This window comes from Schistocerca gregaria, chromosome 3, assembly GCF_023897955.1.
Source record: "Schistocerca gregaria isolate iqSchGreg1 chromosome 3, iqSchGreg1.2, whole genome shotgun sequence".
In the NCBI taxonomy this organism is placed as follows: Eukaryota; Metazoa; Arthropoda; class Insecta; order Orthoptera; family Acrididae; genus Schistocerca; species Schistocerca gregaria.
The window spans coordinates 764,054,676-764,078,763 of NC_064922.1; the positions used below are offsets into that span (position 1 = coordinate 764,054,676).

At 44.0% G+C, this 24,088-nt stretch overlaps 1 protein-coding gene across 1 annotated transcript in view; it reads left to right on the top strand.

Moving 5' to 3' along the window:
• Positions 1-24,088, top strand: part of LOC126354398 (alpha-2B adrenergic receptor-like) — a 119,017-nt gene that overhangs the window by 81,472 nt on the left and 13,457 nt on the right. The window contains exon 3 of the mRNA XM_050004008.1: positions 12,816-13,061. Within this exon, the coding sequence (XP_049859965.1) occupies positions 12,816-13,061 (246 nt within the window). The remainder of the gene's footprint in view (positions 1-12,815; positions 13,062-24,088) is intronic.

Here is a 24,088-nt window from a genome sequence, read left to right on the forward strand (position 1 = left end):
GAACCAGCGTTCGTGCTGGACATGCAGACCGCGTGAGACGACGCTTCATCCAGTCCCAAACATGCTCAATGGGGGACAGATCCGGAGATCTTGCTGGCCAGGGTAGTTGACATACACCTTCTAGAGCACGTTGGGTGGCACGGGATACATGCGGACGTGCATTGTCCTATTGGAACAGCAAGTTCCCTTGCCGGTCTAGGAATGGTAGAACGATGGGTTTGATGACGGTTTGGATGTACCGTGCACTATTCAGTGTCCCCTCGACGACCACCAGAGGTGTACGGCCAGTGTAGGAGATCGCTCCCCACACCATGATGCCGGGTGTTGGCCGTGTGTGCCTAGGTCGTATGCAGTCCTGATTGTGGCGCTCACCTGCACGGCGCCAAACACGCATACGACCATCATTGGCACCAAGGCAGAAGCGACTCTCATCGCTGAAGACGACACGTCTCCATTCGTCCCTCCATTCACGCCTGTTGCGACACCACTGGAGGCGGACTGCACGATGTTTGGGCGTGAGCGGAAGACGTCCTAACGGTGTGCGGGACCGTAACCCAGCTTCATGGAGACGGTTGCGAATGGTCCTCGCCGATACTCGAGGAGCAACAGTGTCCCTAATTTGCTGGGAAGTGGCAGTGCGGTCCCCTACGGCACTTCGTAGGATCCTACGATCTTGGCGTGCATCCGTGTGTCGCTGCGGTCCAGTCCCAGGTCGACGGGCACGTGCACCTTCCGCCAACCACTGGCGACAACATCGATGTACTGTGGAGACCTCACGCCCCACGTGTTGAGCAATTCGGCGGTACGTCCACCCGGCCTCCCCCATGCCCACCATACGCCCTCGCTCAAAGTCCGTCAACTGCACATACAGTTCACGTCCACGCTGTCGTGGCATGCTACCAGTGTTAAAGACTGCGATGGAGCTCCGTATGCCACGACAAACTGGCTGACACTGACGGTGGCGGTGCACAAATGCTGCGCAGCTAGAGCCATTCGACGGCCAACACCGCGGTTCCTGGCGTGTCCGCTGTGCCGTGCGTGTGATCATTGCTTGTACAGCCCTCTCGCAGTGTCCGGAGCAAGTATGGTGGGTCTGACACACCGGTGTCAATGTGTTCTTTTTTCCATTTCCAGGAGTGTAGTACAGCATGCTTTTGGCACACCATCATGGGCCAAAAATGAGTTTATTCTTCTACCCTGTACTGCACAATGTGGCAGATATTAAGCTGATAAGAACAGATTTTCTACCTGAGGAGAGCATTGTTGTAATTGTGGTCTTCAGTCCTGAGACAGGTTTGATGCAGCTCTCCATGCTATTTATCGTCCATGTTTCACTGCCATATATGTCTACACTCAATACAAATACCTTCAGAAATGACTTCCTGACACTCAAACCTATACTCGATGTTAACAAATTCTTCTTTAGAAACACTTTCCTTGCCATTGCCAGTCTACATTTAATGTCCTCTGTACTTGCTCCCCAAATAGCAAAACTCCTTTACTACCTTAAGTGTCTCATTTAATAATCTAATTCCCTTAGCATCACCCGACTTAATTCGACTACATTCCATTATCCTCGTTTTGCTTTTGTTGGTGGCTATCTTATATTCTCCTTTCAAGACACTGTCCATTCCATTCAACTGCTCTTCCAAGTCCTTTGCTGTCTCTGACAGAATTACAACGTCATCGGAGAACCTCAAAGTTTTATTTCTTCTCCATGGATTTTAATACCTACTCCGAATTTTTCTTTTGTTTCCTTTACTGCTTGCTCAATATACAGGTTGAATAACATCGGGGAAAGGCTACAACCCTGTCTTACTCCTCCCAACAACTGCTTCCCTTTCATGTCCCTCGACTCTTATAACTGCCATCTGGTTTCTGTACAAATTGTAAACAGCCTTTCGCTCCTTGTATTTTACCCCTGCCACCTTTAGAATTTGAAAGAGAGTATTCCAGTCAACATTGCCAAAAGCTTTCTCTCAGTCTAAAAATGCTAGAAACGTAGGTTTGCCCTTCCTTAATCTAGCTTCTAAGATGTGTCGTAGGGTTAGTATTGCCTCACGTATTCCAACATTTCTACGGAATCCAAACTGATCTTCCCTGAGGTCGGCTTCTATCAATTGTTCCATTCGTCTGTAAATAATTCGCGTTAGTATTTTGCAGCTGTGACTTATTAAACTGGTAGTTCGGTAATTTTCACATCTGTCATCACCTGCTTTCTTTGGGATTGGAATTGTTATATTCTTCTTGAAGTCTGGGGGTATTTCGCCTGTTTCATACATCTTGCTCACCAGATGGTAGAGTTTTGTCAGGACTGGCTCACCCAAGGCTGTCAGTAGTTCCAATGGAATGTTGTCTACTCCGGGGGTCTTGTTTCGACCCAGGTCTTTCAGTGCTCTGTCAAACTCTTCACGCAGTATCGTATCTCCCATTTCATCTTCATCTACATCCTCTTCGATTTCCATAATATTGTCCTCAAGTACATCGCCCTTGTATAGACCCTCTATATACTGCTTCCACCTTTCCACTTTCCCTTCTTTGCTTAGAACTGGGTTTCCATCTGAGCTCTTGATGTTCATTCGAGTGGTTCTCTTATCCTCAAAGGTCTCTTGAATTTTCCTGTAGGCAGTATCTATCTTACCCCTAGTGAGATAAGCCTCTATGTCCTTACATTTGTCCTCTAGCCATCCCTGCTTAGTCACTTTGCACTTCCTGTCGATGTCATTTTTGAGACGTTTGTATTCCTTTTTGCCTGCTTCAATTACTCCATTTTTATATTTTATCCTTTCATCAGTTAAATTCAATATTTCTTCTGTTTCCCAAGCATTTCTACTAGCCCTCGTCATTTTACCTACTAGATCCTCTGCTGCCTTCACTACTTCATCCCTCAAAGCTACCCCCATTCTTCTTCTCCTGTACTTCTTTCCCCCATTCCTGTCAATTGTTCCCTTATGCTCTCCCTGAAACTCTGTACAACCTCCAGTTCATTCAGTTTATCCAGGCCCAATCTCTTTAAATTCCCACCTTTTTGCAGTTTCTTTAGTTTTAATCTACAGGTCATGACCTATAGATTGCGGTCAGAGTCCACATCTGCCCCTGGAAATGTCTTACAATTTAAAACATGGTTCCTAAATCTCTGTCTTACCATTATGTAATCTATCTGATTCCTTTTAGTATCTCCAGGGTTCTACCATGTATACAACCTTCTTTTATGATTCTTAAACCAAGTGTTAACTATTATTAAGTTGTGCTCTGTGCAAAATTCTACCATGCGGCCTCCTCTTTTATTTCTTAGCCCCAATCCATATTCACCTACTACGTTTCCTTCTCTCTTTTTTCCTACTACCGAATTCCAGTCACCCATGACTATTAAATTTTCGTCACCCTTTACTAACTGAATAATTTCTTTTATTTCGTCATACATTTCTTCAATTTCATCGTCATCTGCAGAGCTAGTTGGCATATAAACTTGTACTAATGTAGTAGGTGTGGGCTTCGTATCTATCTTGGCCAATATAATGCGTTCACTATGCTGTTTGTAGTAGCTTACCCGCATTCCTATTTTCCTATTCATTATTAAACCTACTCTTGCATTACCCCTATTTAATTTTGTGTTTATAACCCTGTAGTCACCTGACTAGAAGCCTTGTTCCTCCTGCCACCGAACTTCACTAATTCTCACTATATCTAACTTTAAGTTATCCCTTTCCCTTTTTAAATTTTCTAACCTACCTACCCGATTAAGTGATCTGACATTCCACGCTCCTATCCGTAGAACGCCAGTTTTCTTTCTCCTGATAGCGACATCCTCTTGAGTAGTCCCCGCCCGGAGATCGGAATGGGGTACTATTTTACCTCCGGAATATTTTACTCAAAAGGACGCAATCATCATTTAATCAGTAAAGCTGATTGCGCCTGGGAAAATTAAGGCCGTAGTTTCCCCTTGCTTTCAGCCGTTCCCAGTACCAGCACAGAAGGCCGTTTTGGTTATTGTTAAAAGGCTAGATCAGTCAATCATCCAGACTGTTGCCCTTGCAACTACTGAAAAGGCTGCTGCCCCTCTTCAGGAACCACACGTTTGTCTGGCCTCTCAACAGATACCCCGCCGTTGTGGTTGCATCTACGGTACGGCTATCTGTATCGCCTCCCCACCAACGACAAGGTCCATGCTTCATGGGGGGAGGGATGAGAGCATACTTAGAGGAAATGTAGCCTATGCCGTAATATTGTATGGGATTTTTACACAAAGTAACGATACTTTAGTAATGTGAAACGTGTATATATTCTGAGTCTTTTTTTTTTCTTTTAAATACGTCGCATAAAAGAAGGAATTTACATTTCGTGTAAGAAATTCGAGGTTTATTGACAAAACAACGTCCCCATTTTGGTGGGGTAAAGTGGGAAGGCTATGTCGGTGTTGGAATTTAAGTTAGAACTATTAGTACAAGTTGCGTCTCTTTGTCTAGCTTTTTCCATGGCCATCGGCAGCAGTGGTTCACAAGGGTTCAGTGACAGGACATTGCAGTTTAAGCCCGTCATGAGTGGCAGTTAACAAAGAAATATTCTGGCTAGCCCTCCAGGTACACAATACACTCGTTAGATGGCCATGGAGTGGACTGGAGGTTACTGGTAAAATTTTTCTTCTTTATATGCTGCATTCAAGTAAGATAATAACCACTAAATCATCAAAAAATATCGTACGTTCTATTTCCCATGTTTCTGTTAGATAGGATGTGACATGCAACTCGTAAGTACTGTAGGTTTAGGTGTGCTTCATTCTCCAGTGATGTTGCTACAGGAGTCCTTACATAAGGGACAGGGATTTGCTGCCACACTAGGATATTAGGTCGCTCTTTTGATATATGTCCCTCCCAGCAGCTATTGACTTGTAGGTCAGCAGAAAGCTACTCCCATGCGATTCAGTGATAGCTTCCTGTCCTATTACTATTACTCATCCTTCCCATTCATGACTATTGTCTAGACTGGCTGGAGCAACTCTCTACTTCTGGAAGAATAGCGAAAATATCTTCTCTACATATAGCAGTTATTGACAGAACTGAGTATAGCTACTGTCTAGTGCTCGATCAATGGCCGCCATCCCTTCCCAACTCCCATGCCTCACAGTCAGAGAAAAATAAATTGTATTTTACCTCCAAATTTTGAATATTACCGCCAATAGGCGAAGGGGCGTTAGACTGAATTCGTATTCAGGATCGGTCATTTTGGACTTTGATGTCACAGACTGTATCACTTTTCCAAAGATCATAAAACAAAAAGGGTACTCTACATCTTTCCACACCAGCAATGTGCAAATTTGTTTTTCTAAAAATAAACAATATATTATTATTAATTATTGTTATCTCCTCTGAAATACTATATAATCAGCATATGAATTTACCGCCAAAATTCAAATTTACTAGGAAATTTGGTATTTCCCACCGATTTGTGAGATTTTCGCCAATAGGAAGATGGGGAGGGGAAAGGCGCGACACTCAAATTGGATTGGAATTTCCCAAAGAAAGATGGTTAACTAATTGATCAGTTCAATTAATTAATCGATTTATTTGATATCAAAAGAGCGCTGGGAACCACATCCGTTTTCCCAGAGAGGTGGGTGGGATGTTGAACTCGGTGGAGGGGAGGGGGGGAGGGCTCGTAGCGGCGCTCTCCGAAGGGCTAATTATCCCCATGGAGTCATTAATCACTTAGTGGAACAGCTGACTTGCTGCCGAGGGGAAAATATACATTAATACCTTGCTCTTGCCAACCTAAAAATAGCTATAATTATTAGTCTGTAATTGACGTTAATACTGATGTAATGTTGTTCAGTAGACCATACTCAGTCATGTATAGAAATATCTGAGGTAACACCCTTTACACCGTATATATTTTTCTCGGTTGTATTTTCTACAAGTAGACTCTGTGCCAGAATCGCCTCTCTTGTTTCTAATCCTTTCGTAAATGCAAACTGTTGTTCACTCTACCCTCGATCTTCAGCTCTCATGAGAATTATTTGTATGAGAATTCTTAATGCATGCGTAATGGGCTTAATTTCAGTACTGTACACTTCTTATAGCTGCCACCTTCTTTGATGTAGGAATCATGACGCGTTTCTGGAAGTCGCCTTGGTGCCTTTCCTATGTTGAAGATTGTCGTAATCAGTTCCAGCAGCATCATTTTCACGTTGTCAGCCACATTCTGGATTCGTTATGCAGAAATTGCAGTACTGGACATAATATCCATAATTACTATCAAACGCAAAATCTTCCTGACAGATTCAAACTGTGTACCAGACCAATATTCGAAGTCGGGATCCTTGCAATTTGGGAGCAAGTTTTCTACCATGGCTACGAAGTCTTTCGCGGCGTATTTCTTGAATAAAATACTCTAGGTGTACATGCCGCGTCAATTCAGGATAAAAGTGCAAGCTCTCAGTAAAGGATTGAACTTTGCCCCAGCTCCACATAAGTTACCTGTGGTTGAAAATATTACTGGAGTGAAACAAGCAGTTCGTCATCTTCCTCTAGAAGCAGCGGATGACGTAAGGCTTGCTACTAATCGGATTTTAGCGACATCAAAGCCCCCTAAGTCAAACATCAGCAGAGAGGAGAGACAAGGACTGAAATTGTTGCAGAAGGATGAAGATCTAGTTGTTTTACCTGTTGACAAAGGGAACGCCACGGTAATCCTCAATGCTACAGATTCCCACAAGAAAGTTGGATTGTTACTGGAGGATGGCACATATCAGATTCTCAGACGGGATCTCACATCGGCGCTCAGCAGGAGGGCAAGGGAGCTACTAAAAAACTCTGGCCTCTCCGACGAACTGGTGAAGAACTCACGGGCGAGAGCACCTAGGCCACCAAGACTGTACGGTTTGCCAAAGGTTCATAAGGAGAACGTCCCGTTGAGACCGATTGTTAGTGCTATTGGCTCTCCTACGTACAGGCTTGCAAAACACTCAACTAAATTGTTGGCGCTTATAGTTGGTCACTGCCCACGTCATTTTAAGAATTCAAAAATGTTTGTTGATATCATAAAACAGATGAAGATATGCCCAAGTGATATCATGGTCAGCCTCGACGTGGCTACTCTGTTCACCAAAGTACCTGTGGACGACACTTTCCAACTGTTGGCTGCTCATTTTTTCTCAGAAATTTTGAAGTTGTTCCGGCATACCTTGACGACCACTTACTTTTTATACAGTGTAAATTATTATGAAATGACAGATGGAACAGCTATGGGTTCCCCACTATCACCACCAATAGCGAATTTTTTCATGGAGGATTTTGAAAAACGATTATTGAGCAGTGCTCACCTCCGCTCATTATGCTTCTACAGATACGTCGACGACACTTTTTTAATCTGGCCACATGGCAGTGACACACTGCAGCAGTTCGTCGAACATTTGAATGGTGTACATCCAAACATAAAAACTACAATGGAGGCAAAGAAGGAAGGGAAGTTACCTTTTCTAGATGTGTTGGTTGAGCGAAAACCGGATGGACGACTGGACGATTCTGTGTACAGGAAGCCAACACATACACACGTATATCTGCATAGCCACAGATTCCATCATCCGTCTCAGAAGAGAGCTATGCTGAATACTTTAGTACACAGAGCCAGGACTATTTCCGATAAGGACCACCTCGATCCCGAGATTAACCATTAGACTACTCAAAATATCCACGGGTGTACTGCCGGTCTATAGTGTCCAACGGGCACAATATTTCGGCGATCAAACATGTCGCCATCATCAGGTGAACTGACGGACTGAGCTCCTGTGAACGTGCCGGCACGGAGATCCGTACGCTATGGCTGCTCAGGGGGAACTGGGTTCGATCGCGGCGGCGGCCGATTTAAATACCCTCCGCCCGCGGCGCGCTCCCTCCGCCGTCCGCGCCCCGAGCCACGGTCACGCGGTGGAACAGATTGCGACGGCGTCTGAGATGACGTCGGTGTGATGGCTCTGTCCGCCGTGGTCGTCACAACTATGCGTTTGCTCGATTTACTTTTGATTAACCCAATCGCTGGTTCCCAAGCCTTGCTAAGATTATAGCCACAGTCACGGTTTATGATGTCGTCATTGGTGCGAATTTCGATGGCCTCTCTAACAACGCTGTCCCAGTATCTCGACGTCGGTACCAGAATCCTCGTGCGGTCATACTCCATAGCGTGATTTTCCGACAAACAATGTTCAGCGACCGCCGACTTGCTCGGATACATCAGTCGAGTGTGCCTCTGGTGTTCACGGCATCGATCCTCGACAGTACGCATCGTCTGACCAATATACGACTTGCCACATTGACACGGAATCTGGCACACGCCGGCCTTCCTCAAACCGAGGTCATCTTTGGCGCTCCCCACCAGTGCACGAGTTTTATTCGGAGGACAAAACACAGTTCGGACCCGGTGTTTCTTCAGAATGCGGGCGATTTTCCCCGAGAGTCCGCCTGTGTATGGAATAAATGGATTATGGCGACATGTTTGATCGCCGAAATATTCTGCCCGTTGGACACTATAGACCGGCAGTACACCCGTGGATATTTTGATTATCAAATACGCCGGGAGAAACTCAAGGATCACATCATTTGACTACTGTTTTCAAGAGGAATGGTTATTCTGCCGGTGAAATTAAACCAGTATTGTCCAAGAAAGTAAGACACGATGCCGTCCATAAACAAGATGACTACCAACACATAGAGCGGCTTCCATTTTGCGGTGCCACAACAAGCAACATAGGCAGAGTCATAAAGAGGCAAGGAAAAAAACCAGTTTTCCGACCACCTAGAAAAATTAAGGAAATGTTGAGACCAGTCGAAGATATTCTCCGCTGAAGGGTGCCGGGAATTTATAGTATTCCTTGCGAATGCGGCAAGAATTACGTGGGCCAGTCGGTGAGAACCGTTGCCGGCCGTTGCTTCGAGCACCAGCGCCATCTCAAATACAGATATTTGGAAAAATCAGCGGTGGCTGAGTATAGCCTGCTTAACAAGCTTAAGATTACATTTGAAGAAACCAGAGTAACAGCCCACGCATCGAATTACTGGGACTCTGTGATCCGGAAAGCAGTCGGAATTAGAGTTACCGATAACAACTTTAACAGAGACAACGGCTATGCACTTAGCAACACCTGGAAGAGTGCACTGGATAAAGAAAAATCGCAGAGGATAACTACCCGCACTTTACCTCCTGATTCAAGGGATGGCGCTGCAAGCAACACTGGATAGAAAGTACATCTACAGAAGTACAGCGCACCACTTCACTACGCATCATATCGCTAGTTTACGACTACTGTATAAGTCTCCCATTTTATCGCCTGTTTTTATTATATATTCTCTTCATCTTTTTAACAAAGTCTGTAGGCTGAAGAGGGGAATACTTAGCTGCTGCCAGCCCGCCCTAGTAGGTGGGGGGGAGGGGGCATTGAAATTCAATACAGAAAAAAAATAGTTTACGACAGTCAGTTTTAGCCCTTATGGCGACCCACCATGGAGGTAGTGGTCGAAAGCTTGGAGTTATATCCTGAATTGACGCGGCGTGTACACCGAGAGTAATTTATTCAAGTGCTCTACCGACTGAGCTATCCTGCACAATTCACCCGCAATCGTTTTAGCTTGCATTGCAAATTTGGGAGGTGGGAGATGAGGTACGGCCGAAATACAGTTCCGAGAAAGGAGTCTGGGTCGTGAGTTGGTAAACAAATTGCTCGCGAAAGGAACGAGATCGAGTCTCGCTCCGGTAGACTGTTTTAATCTGCCAAGATCTTTCTTATCAACAAACACTCCGCTGCAGAGTGAAAATGTCGTTCTAGAAACGTGAAAAATCTTGTCGCTTACAGGAAAACCTCCCCATCGCACCCACCTTAGATTTAGTTACAAGTTGGCACAGTGGATAGGCCTTGAAAAACTGAACAGAGATCAGTCGAGAAAACAGCAAGAAGTTGTGTGGAACTATGAAAAAATTAAGCAAAATATACAAACTGAGTAGTCCATGTATGAGATAGGCAACATCAAGGAGAGGGTGATCTCAGGAGCGCCGTGGTCCCATGGTTAGCATGAGCAACTGCGGAACGAGAGGTCCTTGGTTCAAGTCTTCCCTCGAGTGGAAAGTTTACTTTCCTTATTTTCGCAAAGTTGTGATCTGTCCGTTCTTTCATTGACGCCTCTGTTCACTGTTATAAGTTTAGTGTCTATGTTTTGCGACCGCACCGCAAAACCGTGCGATTTGTAGACGAAAGGAAGTACCTCTCCAAAAGGAACCGAAAACATTTGATCGCAAGGTCATAGACCAACCGATTCTTCCACAGGAAAACACGTCTGATATATTCTATACGATACTGGAGACAGCATGTGCATCACATGACAGGAATATGCGGTCGACCCACCTAACCTGCACACTCGGCGAATGGGTAAAAGATTCTTCTACCTTGCCCGATTTAGATTTTCTTGTGGATGTGATAATCACTCCCAAAAAGCGATGGAAACATAAGAGTTTGTCACATAAACTGCAACAAATGAATGCAACAGTTTAACAGTCGCGCAGTTTACCCTGTGCTCTGTCAAACATATGTTTTTAACGTTTTCAAATTTTTCCGTGTGTAGACCGTCAAATCCTGCATATGCCCAAGCAACTCTGAACATGTCCTGGAATTTAGGAGAGCAATATTGATTATGTGTGAGTGCCTGAACTTTGATAATTGACACGCGTTCACGTAAACAATACTGCTCTGTGTACCTGTGCAGCTTCGCAAAATAATTGTCTCATCATCATCATCATCATCATCATTTAATACTGATTATGCCTTTCAGTGTTCAGTCTGGAGCATAGCCCCCTTATAAAATTCTTCCATCTTCCCCTATTCAGTGCTAACATTGGTGCCTCTTCTGATGTTACTTCAAAATCACTCTGAACCGAATCCAGATACCTTCTCCTTGGTCTGCCCCGACTCCTCCTACCCTCTACTGCTGAACCCATGAGTCTCTTGGGTAACCTTGCTTCTCCCATGCCTGTAACATGACCCCACCATCTAAGCCTGTTCGCCCTGACTGTTACAACTATAGAGTTCATTCCCAGTTTTTCTTTGATTTCCTCATTGTGGACACCCTCCTGCCATTGTTCCCATCTACTAGTATTTGAGCCGGCCGCGGTGGTCTCGCGGTTCTAGGCGCGCAGTCTGGAACCGTGCGACTGCTACGGTCGCAGGTTCGAATCCTGCCTCGGGCATGGATGTGTGTGATGTCCTTAGGTTAGTTAGGTTTAAGTAGTTCTAAGTTCTAGGGGACTAATGACCACAGCAGTTGAGTCCCATAGTGCTCAGAGCCATTTGAACCATTTTTTGAACTAGTATTTGAAATCATCCTAGCTACTTTCATATCAGCAACCTCAACCTTGTTGATAAGGTAACCTGAATCCACCCAGCTTTCGCTCCCATACAACAAAGTTGGTCGAAAGATTGAATGATGCACAGATAACTTAGTCTTGGTGCTGACTTCCTTCTTGCAGAAGACAGTAGATCGTAGCTGAGCGCTCACTGCATTAGCTTTGCTCGACCTCGCTTCCAGTTCTTTCACAATGTTGCCATCCTGTGAGAATATGCATCCTAAGTACTTGAAACTGTCCACCTGTTCTAACTTTGTCCCTCCTATTTGGCACTCAATTCGTTTATATTTATTTCACACTGACATTACTTTCGTTTTGGAGATGCTCTTCTTCATACCATAGTCCTTACATTTCTGATCTAGCTCTGAAATATTACTTTGCAAACTTTCAATCAAGTCTGCCAACACAACTAAGTCATCCGCATATGCAAGAGTGCTTATTTTGTGTTCACATATCTTAATCTCACCCCGCCAGTCGATTGTTTTCAACATATGATCCATAAATAATATGAACAATGGTGGAGACAGGTTTCAGCCTTGTCTTAGCCCTGAAACTACTCTGAACCATGAACTCAGTTTACCGTCAACTCTAATTGCTGCCTGACTATCCATGTAAAGACATTTAATTGCTTGCAAAAGTTTGCCTCCTCTTTCCATAATCTCGTAGAACAGACAATAACTTCCTCCTCGGAAGCTGGTCATATGCCCTTTCTAGATCTATAACGCATAGATACAATTCCCTGTTCCACTCATAACACTTCTCCATTATTTGCCGTAAGCTAAGGATCTGGTCCTGACAACCTCTAAGAGGCCTAAACCCACACTGATTTTCATCCAATTGGTTCCTCAACTAATACTCCCACTTTCCTTTCAACAATACCTGTGAAGATTTTACCCACAACGCTGATTAAAGAGATACCTCTGTAGTTGTTACGATTTTTTGTTTGCTTGTTTAAAGATTGGTGCGATTACTGCTTTTGTCCAGTCTGATGGAACCTGTCCCGACTCCCAGGCCGTTTCAATTATCCTATGTAGCCATTTAAGACCTGACATTCCAGTACATTTGATGAATTCCGACTTAATTTCATCCACCCCAGCTGCTTTATTGCACTTTTGACTCGAGGGAAGACTTGAACCAAGGACCTCTCGGTCCGCAGCTGCTCACGCTAACCGAGGGACCACGGCGCTTCGGAGCTTGCATTGTCCTTGACGTTGGCTATCTTATTTTTTTCATAGTTCCACACAAATTGTTCCTGTTTTCTCGATTGATCTATGTTCAGTTTTTCAAGGCATATCCACTGTGCCAACCTATAACTAAGTCCGAAGGGGTTGCGATGGGGAGGTTCCCCTGTTAGTATGGACTACGGCGCGGGTTAGAGGGCTTGCCGGTGGGCGCTGCAGCCAGCTGAGACGAGCACGTCGCGTGGCCCGCAGGTGTCGCGGCTGGCGGCGTGCCGGCTGAGCGGCTCCACGCTGTCGGTCAACGGCGACGTGGTGGCGCGCTGCCGGGCGCCCAGCGTCGGCATCGACACCGACCTCGTCAGCGAGTTCGACCCCTCCAGCTCGGACTCGGGCGTCATCAGCCGCTGCGCCGTCGTCAAGCCGCTCAAGCTGCGCCTCTGCGAGCCCATCTTCGGCGGCCGCAAGTCCAAGTCGGCGGGCAAGAGGCCAGGCGTCGAGGTGAGTAGCCCAGCAGAGTGCCCGCGGCGGCTGGCGCCGCATAGCGGGCGAACACCCTTGCCCCGCGCTCCCTCCTTCCTCACGGCTACGTGCGGTTTGTGTTATCGGCAGTTCTAGAAGTATTGCCTTGCCAACAGACTTTGCAATTAGCCATGCTATGTTGAACTGTTCGCTGTTCGCGTAATTCAGTTCAGTACGAAATCCACAAGAAAACCTTACTACCGTAACTGAAGATGTCTAAACGTGTGTAGTGACGGAAAAATGGGACCGGCATTCGTAATAAGTAATGCAACAGATTTTTTCCGGAAAGCTGATTGATTTCATTCGAATTCTAGTACACCATACCATTCCCACTCTTTTCGCTATAAAATTCTACTTTTCAATATAACGTCCGTCGAGTGCGACGGCCTTATGCCAACTTACTGCAAGGGCCTGTATACCGGCATGATACACTACTGGCCATTAAAATTGCTACACGACGAAGATGACGTGCTACAGACGCGAAATTTAACCGACAGGAAGAGGATGCTGTGATATGCAAATGGTAATCTTTTCAGAGCATTCAAACAAGGTTGGCGCCGGTGGTGACACCTACAACGTGCTGACATGAGGAAAGTTTCCAAACTATTCTCATACACAAACAGCACGTGAACCACGTTGCCTGGAGAAACGTTGTTGTGATGCCTCGTGTAAGGAGGAGAAATACGTTGCTCCCGACGTTGATAAAGGTCGGATTGTAGCCTATCGCAATTGCCGTTTATCGTATCCCGAGATTGCTGCTCACGTTGGTCGAGATCCAATGACTGTTAGCAGAATATTTATCGGTGGGTTCAGGAGGGTATACGGAACGCCGCGCTGGATTCCAGCGGCCTCGTATCACTAGCAGTCGCGATGACAGGCATCTTATCCGCATGGCTGAACGGATCGTGCAGCCACATCTCGATCCCTGAGCCAACAGATGGCGACGTTTGCAAGACAACAACCATCTGCAACAGTTCGATGACGTTTGCAGCAGCATGGACCATCAGCTCGGAGGCCATGGCTGCGGTTACCCTTGACGCTGCATCACAAACACGATTGCCTGCTATGGTGTACTCAACGACGAACCTGGGTGCACGAATGGCAAAACGTCATTTTTTCGGATGGATCCAGACTCTGTTTACAGCATCATGATGGTCGCATACGTGTTTGGCGACATCGCGGTCAACGCACATTGGAAGCGTGTATTCGTCATCGCCACACTGGCGTATCACCCGGCGTGATGGTATGGGATGCCATTGGTTACACGTCTCGGCCACCTCTTGTTCGCACTGACGGCACTTTGAACAGTGGACGTTACATTTCAGATGTGTTACGACCCGTGGCTCTACCCTTCATTCGATCCCTGAGAAACCCTACATTTCAGCAGGATAATGCACGACCGCGTGTTGCAGGCCCTGTACAGGCCTTTCTGGATACAGAAAATGTTCGACTGCTGCCCTGGCCAGCAAATTCTGGAGATCTCTCACCAATTGAAAACGTGTGGTCAATGGTGGCCGAGCAACTGGCTCGTCACAATATGCCAGTCACTACTCTTGATAAACTGTGGTATCGTGTTGAACTTGGATGGGCAGCTGTACCTGTACACGCCATCTGAGCTCTGTTTGAATCAATACCCAGGCGTATCAAGGCCGTTATTACTGCCACAGGGGGTTGTTGGGTACCGATTTCTCAGGATCTATGAACCGAATTTGCGTGAAAATGTAATCATATATCATTTCTACTACAATATATTTGTCCAATGAATACCCGTTTATCTTCTGCATTTATCTTGGTGTAGCAATTTTAATGGCCAGTAATGTACCTCTCTACTGGTCAGTGTTGGAGCCAATGTCTTGCTGCATCATTAGCCTCCCCATAATCCATGCCTTGCTTCCCGCCGAGTGCATCTACATGACTACTCTGCAATTCACATTTAAGTGCACACCTCATTTCCCCACACAGTTGGAAGTTGCTCTTCATGGGCTTCTGTTACATAGCTAAGAATACAGCGAACGCTCACTTATGAATAACCCACTGGTGGACGAGTGTGTCAGCACTACGAGCCGATACGTTCAGTTTAGCAGCCAAGTGTTCGTTTGTGATCCGTCGATTCCTTCGAATGAGGGCGTCCGCACGTTCCAGTAATAGAGGAGTCACAACAGTGTGTGTGGCCGGCTGGCAAGTGGAAGATCAGACAGGTTTGCGTGACCTTATTGTGGTGATGACTGACGCCTCGCCCAGCGACTCAAGTAGGTATTGTTCACCACCAGGTTATATAAATCCTGCGAGCGCCAATGAATATCAGCGATGCTCTCGTTTTCCGCCAAAGGAAATTAAGTCAGTCCCAGCTCTCTGCCTGGAGCACACCTACGTTACAGACGCCGTTTTGAAAGCTGCCACCAATAGGAACTTCATGAAACTATAGGCACTGGAACGGAAGTCCCACAACAAACGCCGCATTTTTCAACTGAAACTGGCCAAGGAGAAAATGTGTTGCATTACTTATTTCACGTTCTCGCACTCATAAGGATACGTATTCACGATGCCACTTTCTACAAGGGGTATGTGCCAGGCGTGTTTTTTAAGTAAGTACCGTTTTTCTATACGGCGGCTGCAGCACTGCGGTCGGCGTTCTGCGCATGCGCACTAGGTGCCTGCATCTGTTGCCTACGCACTGACGACATTACAGTCTGATTCTTCCTTGTTTACGTAGCGTACTGAGTGTTTAAGATGACTCCGATAATCGTGAGTCCCGCCGACTGTGAAGTAAGGGCTGTTATAAGATTTCTTAGTGCTAAAGGCCTAAAAGCGGTCGATATTCGTCGTGAGATCTGTGCAGTTTACGGAGAAAACATTATGAGTGATGGAATGGTAAGAAAGTGGGTGAGTAAATTTAAAGATAGCCGCGCAAATGTGCGCGATGAACAATGGAGTGGGCGTTCTTCAGTCGTTAATGAAAGTTTGCTGCAGGTAGTGGACAATAAAGTGAGAGAAAACAGACGCTTTACGATTGCCTCCTTGCAGGGTGACTTTCCTAATGTTTCTCGTAGTGTTTTGTATAACATTGTGACCGAGCACTTGAATTACTGAAAATTGTGAGCACGTGGGGTACCGAAAGTGTTGACAGATGTGCACAAAACCAAACGTTTAGACAGTGAATTGACTTTCCTCGAGCGGTACGATAACGACAGTGATGATTTCTTAAGCCAAATTGTTACAGGCAATGAAACATGGGTGACGTACGTCACACCAGAATCACTGCAACAGTTCATGGAATGGCGGCGTTCAGATTCACCCAGAAAAGTGAAGTTTAAGCAAACAATTTCTGCCCGGAAAATCATGCCCACAGTTTATTTGGGACAGAAAAGGAGTACTGCATGTGGAATTTCCGCCTCGTAATGAGACAATAAATGCAGCAGCTTACTGTAAGACATTGCACAATCTGTGCCGTTAAATGCAGAACAAAAGACGTGGCAAGTTGAGCAAGGGCATCGTTTTGCTGCAAGAAAATGCCGGTCCACATGTGGCGAATCAGACCAAAGATCTCATCACATGTTTTCGATGGGAAACTCTACATCATCCTCCGTACAACCCCGATCTTGCGCCCAGTGACTACCATCCGTTCCTGCACTTGAAGAAACACCTGGGTGGTCAGCGTCTTCAAGACGATGACGAAGTCAAAACAGTGGTGATGCAATGGTTAACAAGTCAGGCGGCAGACTTCTATGAGGAGGGTATTCAAAAACTGGTACAACGTTATCACTAGTGCCTCAATATTGACGGAAATTACCTAGAAGAGTAGATTAAGGTACAGGCTTTCATGTAAAAATAAAATTATTGAGATATCTTAGCACGTCTTTTTTTTTTATTTGAAAACGTACTTACTTTAAAAAACACACCTCATATGTGCCAAAGAGTAAATTAAATGATCCATATAAATTATACCGGCGAGAAAGCAGTATATTGAAAACAATTGCAGGTATTAAATGGGGATGTTCAAGGACAGTGCTCAGCTTCACCTAAAACACCACAAAAGATCAGTTTTAACACATGGTAACGAAGCAGTTGTTGCGGGTACTACTAAAAATGTCAACAGTTTAGAAAAACTCCCACACTCATTTGAATTCTAACTAGATTAGAACCCGATATTTTTTCAGGAGATGGTGTCCCATAGCTCGTGTTATTACCACCTTGGGCTTCTGGGGAAAATTCTCTCTCTACTATCATCAGTTTCATAGAAGTATTTAAAGCCTCAATGTTAGGTGAAATATATAATCGCTATCGTCAAATGATACAGTCCTGAATCAGAAGATGTTACCGTATTATAACATAAATTACATCGTCAGTCTATAAAACCTGTGCTATACAGTGTACTTATTTATGTTATAACTGCAGTCGGCGTTAACGTTCTTGAAGTGTAAGTGTTACGAATCTGTTCACGTCTATTGTACACTACCTACCACTGTTTTTATAGACTGACTATGTAATTTATATTATATGATAAAATTGTCTAATTCGTGGTTTTATCATTTGACGCTAATTACATTACATTTCGCTTAGTATGAAGCTGCGAATATTTTTGTGAACCTGGTGACGGACAGTCGACGGAATCCTGTGATGTAAATAAAGAATTTTACCAGCAAAAGTATTACTCATTTCTTCAAATAAATTGAAGTAAGTTTCCAAAGGTTTGCGCTACTTGATAGTGAGAAACTGATTCATGCACCCGATCATATTAAATGGCTAAAACATAAAAATCAATGTAACAATAATAGTACTTAGTTTAATATACAAATTAGCTTCCTCAAAAATGTTAAGACATAAGATCGTAATATCACCTACCGAAAGCTGATGCTAAAAAATTATTTCCTCAGTTACGTCTGTTCTGCATCTTCAGTTGCAGTGCCAGATAGATACAATGGTTAATTCAAAAAAATTGAAACCACTAGGTTAATAAGAAGGAAACGTTGGCACTAGAATATACGACAAAAGTTTCTCGCTGTATCAAACTTTACGTTCCCGCCATTCGTATTTTGAAGGTAAAGTTGAAGGCAAGAGAATTTCAGCAAATCACTTAAACAACTATTCTCGCACATTCGACGAAGCAACTACATTGTGTGATTCCAGAGCAGAAATATCACATTTATCAACACATAAGATCCAAAATGTTCAAGCTGAAGATACAGAAGAAATAATTAAATATATACAAGAGAAGAACGAGACAACTGTAGCCCAGTGGGTACCATCTCTGTGTACCTTACATTGTAATGCAAAAGCGGATTTTCTAGCCAAAATTAACCAGACTGGAGAAACTAACTGCTCAGATTTTGCCGTGAAGTGCATTATTATGAAGATATTTAAAGAGGAATTACAATGGTCCAACAACATTTCCGTGAGGAAAAGATCAGAAAAAAAAGTCTTAGACGACTCGGTATTGCCTGACAGGCAACGAAAAGTAGCAGAAGATATATTGGGCTTGACTACAGCACCTGATAGTTTGGCAGCTTATCTGCATAAAATCTCCAACCTGCCGTCTCCAGAATGTGTACTGAGTCACAAGATTGTTTCGATCATGAACGAAGAGGATTTAAGAGAATGTAGAAAATTAAGCGATTGTAATTCATTAACGACATTGTATTGTGAAGCAAGAATGTGAATGACAGTAAGTCAAGCGCCACAGAACAAAAATAATAGTAATGATAATTATAATAAAAATAATAAGAGAAGACTGCAACGGTGGCAATGAAGTATTTGGTTAATGTAATTTCGGAACTAACAGTGCCTCTCCTGTGCCAAACAAATTACCTCACAGTAGTGTTTGCACCCAGCACATAGCGTCCTGAATTGTTCATTTGTATTACTGTCAGTATCCGTGCAACCATGCGAGTCACATCTACTTAGACTTGAAAGGAGTCAGTATTTGGTTTACACAATACTGATTAGAGCTCTTGTAAACGAAAGAATTTATAAAACACGAAAAACATCTAAGAGGATATAGCCTACGAGTAAATAACAAGTTGCAGAACTATTGCGAGGAATTTATATACAGATCAGAATGAGTGTGCTACAGCGAAACCTTTCGAGTTGGAGTGACTACATGGGGCTTATGACTGGATTTTTCCAGTTTTTCTGCAGTACTATAGAAATATATACCACAATACAACACTGTTCCAGACAGCACTGTGAAAGCAAGCAAATTAATGAAGCCTTCGCGTTCCAGTGACAGGCAGTATAGCTTTAAACAGAAAACTTCATCTTTGTCTACCGTACTTACTATTCCCTCTTTGTTCTTGGACATATTATATTATATATCCTACTACTTTACATTATAAAACACTTGAATCCACTTTTTCTTAATAATTTCGTTTACCATCAAGCGCTGCGACAGAATTGCTTCTCTAGTGTCTTCATCATTCACAATGTCAAACAGATCGTCATCTAACATATCCTCTATTTTACATTTCACTGTTCATTATAATAGTCTTGCCAAAAACGTGTACTGATTACATTTAATACTGATTTTTGTTACATCGTTCACTTATCTTGTTATCTTTACGATTGTGTGGATGACGTTTTTGTGAAGGTCTAGTGGTGTACCTCCAGAGTCACGGCCTCTACGAACCAACTTGAGTAATCGTTTGGCTGCCGCTTCCCCTACTATTTTAGTAATTCCAAAGAAATATTATCTATGCCTTCCATCTTATTTGATAGCAGTTATTACCAAACTGTCCTAAGCTCTAATATATCTTCCTGTTGACTGCTATTACTTCTCCTAGCACTTATCAACTCCTCCCTCACTAGAGGACTTCAAGTGCAGTTTCTCTTCCACTGTTAATGTCGACACCTTTTCTTTTAATTTCAGAGAAGAATTTTTTCACTTTTATGGACCCAGTGTGTAAACTTCCGTCGAAAATTTATTTTTCAATTTCTTGTCATTTTTCTTGCTGTCAATTTTCCTCAGCTTCCCTGCACAGCCCTTTTAATTTCATCACTTAGTGAATCATTTTCCTGTATTCCTGCAACATCCTCAATATTTTTATACTCTATACCAGTTGAAGTATTTCTTCTGTTACCCACTGCTTCGTCTCAGTTAAGTCTTTCTCCTACTTCTGTAATTGCCCTTTTTACAGATGTTCATTCCTGTTCTAGTGAACTGCTTATCGTGATAATCAGCGCATTATCTACAGCCATAGAAAACATAAAGCGTTCTTCATCATTCATTAGTATTTCAGTATCGCAGTTCTCTCCACAACGACTCCTCTGGCCGTTTCTCTTAAACTTCAGTCTATTCTTCATAACAACTAAGATGTGATCTGAGTCTGTATCTGCTCCTGGGTATGCCTCACAATCCTACGTATGATTTCAGTATCTCTTGAGTAAGCAAAATGTCCAGCCGGAATAATCTCACATCTCCTGGTATCTCACAAGAATTCTTTTTCCTATCATGGTTTTAGAATAGCGTATTTCCCATCAATAACTGATATTTCTTGCGTAACGCACTGTTTCATCTCTCTCATTCTTGTTACCGATTGCTTAGTGTCCATAACACTGGCTTCTATTCCATCCCATACTACAGCGTTCCATTGACCTATGATTATTATATTAATTACATACTGAATGACACATTCAGTATTCTCATACAGTTTATCTATATCTACATAGATTCTCTCCGAATCCCACTTAAGTGCGTAATACAGGCTTCAATAAACCACCTTCACAATAATCCTCTATTATTCCCCTCTCGAACTGCACGCAGAAGAAAACGAACACCTGAGTCTTTCCGTGCTAGCTCTGGTTTCTTATATTTTATTATGGTGATCGTTTCTGCCTATGTAGGTCGGCACCAACAAAATATTTTCGCATTCGGAGGAGAAAGTTGGTAACTAAAATTTCGGGGTAACATCCCGCCGCAACGATAAACACGTCTGTGATACTCTCTCTCCTATTTCTCCTTTATTCAAAACGTGCTGCCCTTCTTTGAAGTTTCTCGATATACTCCATTAATCGTATGTAGTAAGTATCCCACACCGCGCAGCAGTACTCCAAAAGGGGACGCCCAAGAAAAGAGTAGGCAGAAACTTTAGCAGATGTGCAGCATCTTCTAGGTGTTCTGCCCATAAAATGCAGTCTTTCGTTTTCCTTCTCCACAACATTTTCTATGTGTTCTTTCCAATTTAAGTTGTAATTCTAATTCCTAGGTATTTACCTAAATTTAAAGTGGTGGTGGTGGTTAGTGTTTAACGTCCCGTCGACAACGAGGTCATTAGGGACGGAGCGCAAGCTCGGGTGAGGGAAGGATTGGGAAGGAAATCGGCCGTGCCCTTTCAAAGGAACCATTCCGGCATTTGCCTGAAACGATTTAGGGAAATCACGGGAAACCTAAATCAGAATGGCTGGAGACGGGATTGAACCGTCGTCCTCCCGAATGCGAGTCCAGTGTGCTAACCACTGCGCCACCTCGCTCGGTGAAATTTAAGGGATTTAGATTTTATTGATTTTTCGTGTAACCGAAGTTTAACGGACTTCTTTTAGCATTTACGTGGATAACCGCACACTTTTCACTATTGAGGCTCAATTGCCGATTTTCGCACCGTACGGATATCTTTTCTAAATCGTTTTGCTACTTTTTGACCTTCTGATGACTTTACTAGGCAGTAAACAACAGCGTCATCTGCAAGTAACCCAAGACTGCTGCTCAGATTATCTCCTAAACCGTTTATAAATATAAGGAACAGCAGAGGGCCTGTAACACTACCTTGGGGAACGTCAGGTATCACTTACGTTATAAGCGATCACTTTCAGTCAATTACCTTCCCATACTCTGCTTTTGACTTCGGTAAATACACCTGAACTATCGTTGTTAGCGTTGGTTTGCTGTCTAGTCTGATGAAAATAATCGTATCACTTAACAGTCCACTGTAACTCTCTCTCTGCCCTAGCATCCTGCTCAAGAAGAATCCAACCACTGTTACACCTGATCCTACTGCTGTTAGTATTACCATTTATCGACTGATCAGAAATCCTTACCTGCTTTCCATTCTCTTCACAGCCGCACTTAAACCTAGACTGAACTTTTCTTCTTCTAACTTCCCATCTCATTCTCACTATTGATATTCCACCTTCGAGTCGTGAACCTTAACTTTTTGTTCATTATTCAGAGTTTCTTTTATAGTCACCTCCCCCTGGTAGCCCCTCGCAGAGATCTAAATGGCGCTGCCGTGAAGAATCTTTAGGTAAAGGAGAGAGTATATCATGACAGATTTTCGTTTAAAGTGCATATGTGTAATGTGGGCACACGTGTCTTTAATGGAGTGGTTTCCACTGTCTTCTGCATCCTAGTGCCGTTCTCCATTGCAGAAACTTCGGCCTGTTTGGTGCAATTTCCCATTACAAGGGCTGAGGGCGCTCTGACACTCTGTCCGCTCCCGCGCCCTCTTTCGCAAGGCCGTCGGTAGAGCGAGGGTCACATCTGACGCCGGAAGCCTTTTGGCCGCTACCACCGATGATTTCTGTTCATAATTTAAAGCAACGGCTTGGTGCTCAGTTCACGGAAACGCTGAGTCACAGTTACATTGACACAACTGCGTTCATGAAAATAATAAAAGATAGGCTCGCGCAGCTATGAACTAGTGTACGTCAAACCACTCAACCGACCCACTACCGCAGTCCGGTCCCGCGCACTTAGCAGTGGACAGGAAGCACAGTGGCCTCGTTTACCTCTCACACCACCATCACATCTGATATGGTAATGCTTTCCAGCAAATTAAACGAATCCTAGTAGTACTGTCCTTGGATCTGCCTATATTCTGGGGCATTTTAGTCTTGTATTGCAATTTATAAATGATGCATTTTTCTTCACAGTGCTTAAATTTCAGAATTACACCCTGGGTAAATATTGTTTTTTTTTCCTTCATTAACTCTCTCTCTCTCTCTCTCTCTCTCTCTCTCACACACACACACACACACACACACAGAGACACACACGCTCTGTCTCTCTCTCTCTCTCTCTCTGTCTCTCTCCCTCCCTCTCTCTCTCTCTCCCTCCCTCTCTCTCTCTCTCCCTCCACCCCCCCTCTCTCTCTCTCTCTCTCTCTCTCTCTCTCTCCCTCTCTCTCTCTCTCTATCTATCTACTTTCTCCGAACTAAGTGCTGATAGGATTTCAACTGTAAGTGTTATAATAATAAAGTTCCTAAATGTATTTTACGAATAGCTGTTACTCGCGGGCGTGCTCGCATATTAGTAGTTTTGTTATGATAAGTGCCGGTGAGTAAGTAATTTATAAATGTCTGTTTACATAGTGGCGTAGAGGCGTATATATACTGAAGCCCCAAAGAAAGTGTTATAGGCATGAGTATTCAATTACAGTAGGCAACTCCTATATAAGACAAGTGGCTGGTGCAATTGTTATACTGTTTACTGCTGCTACGATGGCAGGTAATTAAGATTTACGTGAGTCTGAACGTGGTGTTACAGTCGGCGCTCGAGCGATGGGACACGGCATCTCTGAGGTAGCGATGAAGTGGGAATTTTCCAATACGTCCATTTCACGAGTGTACCTTGAATATCAGGAATCCGGTAAAGCATGAAATCTCCGACATAGCTGCGGCCGGAAAGAGATCCTACAGGAACGGGACTAACGAAGACTGAAGAGAATCGTTTAACGCGGCAGAAGTAGAACCCTTCAGCAAATTGTTGCAGATTGCAGTGCTGGACCATCGACAAGTGTCAGCGTGCTAACCGTTCAATGAAACACCATCGTTATGGGCTTTCGGAGCCGAAGGCCCACTCGTGTACATTTGATGACAGCATGTCTCAAAGCCTTACGCTTCCCCTGGGCCCGTCAACACCTATATTGGACTGTTGATGACTGGAAACAGGCCGCCCGGTGTGGCCGTGCGGTTCTAGGCGCTTCAGTCTGGAACCGCTTGACCGCTACGGTCGCAAGATCGAATCCTGCCTCAGGCATGAATGTGTGTGATGTCCTTAGGTTAGTTAGGTTTAAATA